The sequence below is a fragment of the Alligator mississippiensis genome, chromosome 3 (genome assembly GCF_030867095.1).
Source record: "Alligator mississippiensis isolate rAllMis1 chromosome 3, rAllMis1, whole genome shotgun sequence".
Lineage (NCBI taxonomy): Eukaryota > Metazoa > Chordata > Crocodylia > Alligatoridae > Alligator > Alligator mississippiensis.
In genome coordinates, this window is record NC_081826.1 from 301,922,455 (window position 1) to 301,926,111 (window position 3,657).

The 3,657-nt window shown below is 59.9% G+C and overlaps 1 protein-coding gene across 1 annotated transcript; it reads left to right on the top strand.

Annotated features, from left to right (window-relative positions):
• Positions 1-358: 358 nt before the first annotated feature.
• On the top strand, positions 359-3,447 carry LOC132249170 (killer cell lectin-like receptor subfamily B member 1A). Its single transcript, XM_059723507.1, has 5 exons — positions 359-580; positions 945-1,093; positions 1,519-1,607; positions 2,010-2,174; positions 2,357-3,447. Exons 1-4 carry the CDS (start codon positions 508-510, stop codon positions 2,158-2,160), a joined length of 462 nt encoding a protein of 153 aa, XP_059579490.1. The 5' UTR covers positions 359-507; the 3' UTR covers positions 2,161-2,174; positions 2,357-3,447.
• Positions 3,448-3,657: the final 210 nt, after the last annotated feature.

Here is a 3,657-nt window from a genome sequence, read left to right on the forward strand (position 1 = left end):
GGGCATGAACCCCTATAGGGGCAGGGCAGCTGGGGGGAGGCATGGGCCCCCAGCCAAGAAGGAGCAGTAATGGCTTTGGAGATGATCCCAGCAGGGACCTGCACTGTGGGAGGGGGCAGGGCAGATGGCCCTGGCTGGTGCCCGGCTGGCCCTGGAGTCTGGCTGCCTGCAGGGGCCTGCCCAGCTCCTTCCAGTCTCTGCCTGTGCCCTGGGAGGCTCCCACTGGCTGCACCAGCCCTGTGTCCCTGGGGCTGTGGGTGGAGGTCTGAGCACAGGGGTTGTGGCCCCTGCCACAGTGCCCAGCTTTGGGTGCCAGGCCCTGCCCCTGGCACTGATGGATCTGTGCCCACAGACTGGCAGGTGAGCACGGCACTGGTGCAGTCCCAAGACCAGCTGGCAGAGACCAGAGCGGAGGGGGACTGCAGCCAGAAAAAGCTGCAAGGCAGGGGCACGGAGCTGCAGAAGGCCAGGGCAGCAGTTGGGAAGGTCCAAAAGAAGCTGGCTTGGATGCAAGGGCAAGTCCAGGACCTGCAGGAGCAGCTGAACAAAACTGCAGGAGACTTGGCTTGCAGTCGAGCAGGTAGTGGTGGGGCTGGGCAGGGAGTGGGACACCCCCAGAGCTTGCGGTTCAGGCAGGACAGCCCTTCTCCCCTAGGCAGTGCTGGGCCCAAGTCCCATGGGGAGTGGGGAGTGGGCATCACTGCAGGCGGAAACCCTGGCATCCTGGTCTGGCTCCCCCAGACCTTCTGTCCCCGTCTTCCTGCTGCCCCATGGCCTGGGCACTATCTGTCTCCCACTGAGCCTATCCCAGGGCTGGGCTTGGGCAGACCCAACAGCTCTTGGAAAGGCCATTTCCCTGGGGCTCCAGAGCACCCCCAACAGCAGCCCGTGGCCCTGGCACTGCCCTCACAGTGGGGCAGGTGTGAGCTGTTGCCTGTGCCCAGACTGCTGCCCGGAGACCTGGGTGCTGCACCGTGGGAAGTGCCTGTTCCTCTCCAAGGAAAAGAAGACCTGGTTGGAGAGCTTAGCGGCTTGTGCAGCAAATTTCTCCCGGCTCCTGGTCCTCAGGGACTGGGACCTCATGACCATGCCGGTAAGGGGCTGTGGGTCTGGGGCTGAAGCAGGAAGGCAGTGCCTGGGGAAGGTGGTGGTTGGAAAACCTGCCTGGCAGTGAAATGCTGGGAGCAGGGCAGAGCAGGGCAGGACAGCCTTCCTGGGGACATTTCCCTGGGGCTGAGCACAGCCAAAGCATGCGGATGGGTCAGTGCTGTGCTGGCTGCTGGGATGAGCACCTTGTGCCCCCTAAGCACCTGGAGCCAATGTGGGTGCCCTCGACGTGTGCAGACACACTCGATGGGGCAGTTGCAAGAGCTGGGGGGGTAGATGAGCCAAGGGCCCTGCCCTCCCTGTTCCTCTCCTCCTGCCCATACACTTAGAGGTCCCATGGCCCCAGCTGCCCCCTGTCACCTGGCTCTGGCCAGGCCTGGGGCTGTTTCCCAGCAGTCACTCCCTCTGCAGAGCTTCTTCACCAACATGGACAGCTCGTACTGGATCGGGTTGTGGTATAACAGGGTCTGGACTTGGATCGATGGGACTCCGTACCCACAGTGAGCTGCACTCCAGTTCCCCATCCTGGGAGCCCCATTCAGCTCCTGTTACACATGTTGTGCGGGCTCAGGGGGTCCTGGTGGAGGCTGCGCTGGGTGGGAGGACAGGACCCGTGCAGTGTGGGCAGGGGAGGCTGCCAGGAGCCTTGATCCCAGGCTGTGCCTGTGCCAGGAGCTGCCTGTATGGACTGGGCTTGGCTCTGGCAGCTGCGCTGCAGCCTGGCCAGCAGCAAGGGGACACTCACCAGCTGCATGGGCTGTTGGAAGGGGCTGAGACCCAGGCAAGGCAATGCAGGGGTCAGATTGGCCAGAATGGGGCCTGGGGCCTGGCTGCAGCCATACACATGGGGCTTGTGGAGGCTCGGGTGGTGTGAAGGCCCTGACATGACTTTTTTTTTTCAGAGGTCCAAAATCTTATGATTATGATACTTATGGAACAATTAAAAGGGGAAGAATAGAGCCAGGAGGTAGGTATAGTAAGCAGCAGCAGTGGGTGTGTGAGAAGCCATCCGACTGCCCCCAGGGAGCCACAGAGATGATCCCTCAGGCATGAAGAGGGGAGGCTCTGTAAGTATGAAAGCACGTGTTAAAACGGTATACTCATTGCACCCTGGCACCCAGGCACTCCTGTGCCCTTCTCCTCCCCTGGCAGCAGGAACCCTGCACTCCCATGCAGGAGTGTGGCCGGGGGAGAGGGGCTGCGCTCTGGCTCTCAGCAGCCCCAGCTCACCCTGCCCCTTTCCTTCCAGCTCGCACCACTCCAGCACGGCTGCACCTGGCACACTTCCCGCCGTGCTCCCTGCATGCAGCACTGCCTGCTTTCCAGCCCTGCCCCAGCCTGGCTGCCCTTGCCCAGACACCTCCACCTCCAGCACCTTCATCCTGCCTGTCCCATAGCCCAGATCTACGCGGGCTTCTTCACGCAGCTACAACGCACTGTAGACTCCTCTTGAATCTGGGACCTCCCGAGATGCCCAGGTCCTTCTCTGTAGTGCTGCCCCAGCCGCGTCTCACCCACTCTGTGCCCGTGTCCATGATCCTTCCTCCTGAGGGCAGCACCGTGAACTTGTCCGCACTGACCTGCATCCTGTCGGCTCCAGCCTGCATTTCCAGCCTGTTACAATCTGTCTGTGCTGTGCTCACATCCTTCAGTGTGCTCACAGCCCTTCCTAATGTTGTGTTATCCATAAGTTGCTCCAGAAGTTTTCTGTGCCAGCATCCACACCATGAATGGACATGTTGAGCAGCCCCGGGCTCAGGGCAGACCCCTGTGGGGCTCCGCTCAAGGCCTCATAGATTCATAGATGTTAGGGTCAGAAGACACCTCAATGGATCATCGAGTCCAACCCCTCGCCCATGGCAGGAAAAAGTGCTGGGGTCATGTGACCCTAGCCAGGTGCTTGTCCAGTCTCTTCTTGAAGACCCCCAAGGTAGAGGACGGCACCACCTCCCTTGAAATCCTGTTCCAGTTTCAAATGGGCCTCCTGCCATCCTGACATGACCTGGTGAGAATGACTGAACCCTTTGCCAGCGGTGATGGAGCCAGTTGTCTGCCCACCCCGTAGTAGCTTTGTGTAGCCCACACTTCTCCAGATGGTTTACGAGGAGTTCGTGTTGCTGCAGTGCAGACACAGGACACCGTGCACTGTCACGGAGATTTCAGGCAGAGCAGAAATGATCACATTTGATCCGCCCCCTGATCCCACTACTTGCTCTTCTGCTGCTGGTTGTAGCCAAGAACCCGCTGTTCAGGTCCCCGTCCCTGCTGCAGCCCCTCAGTCTCTGGCACCAATCCGGGTTTGTGAGAAATGCAAAATAAACACAGAAAGTTCAACAAATAAACTGCCACTTTGCTTTTGGCGGGTCCAAGGCTCTGTTTTTTTCGGCTTTCCCCAGGGTTCATTCCCCGCTCACTCTTCTCTTCCAGAGGTTTTGAAGAGAGCTCCATGCAAACAAAACAGACTAAGAAACAACCCAAAGAAAAGTCTCTGCAGGCCATCCCCACCGCTGCTGGACCTAGACTAGCCCAGGCACAGGGCAGCCCTCTTCT

Coding starts and splice junctions, on each gene's coding strand:
- LOC132249170 (XM_059723507.1), top strand. CDS start 508: ATGCAAGGGCAAGTCCAGGACCTGCAGGAGCAGCTGAACAAAACTGCA. Junction 1,094..1,518: donor GGGACCTCATGACCATGCCG/GTAAGGGGCTGT, acceptor CTCCCTCTGCAG/AGCTTCTTCACCAACATGGA. Junction 1,608..2,009: donor GATGGGACTCCGTACCCACA/GTGAGCTGCACT, acceptor TTTTTTTTTCAG/AGGTCCAAAATCTTATGATT.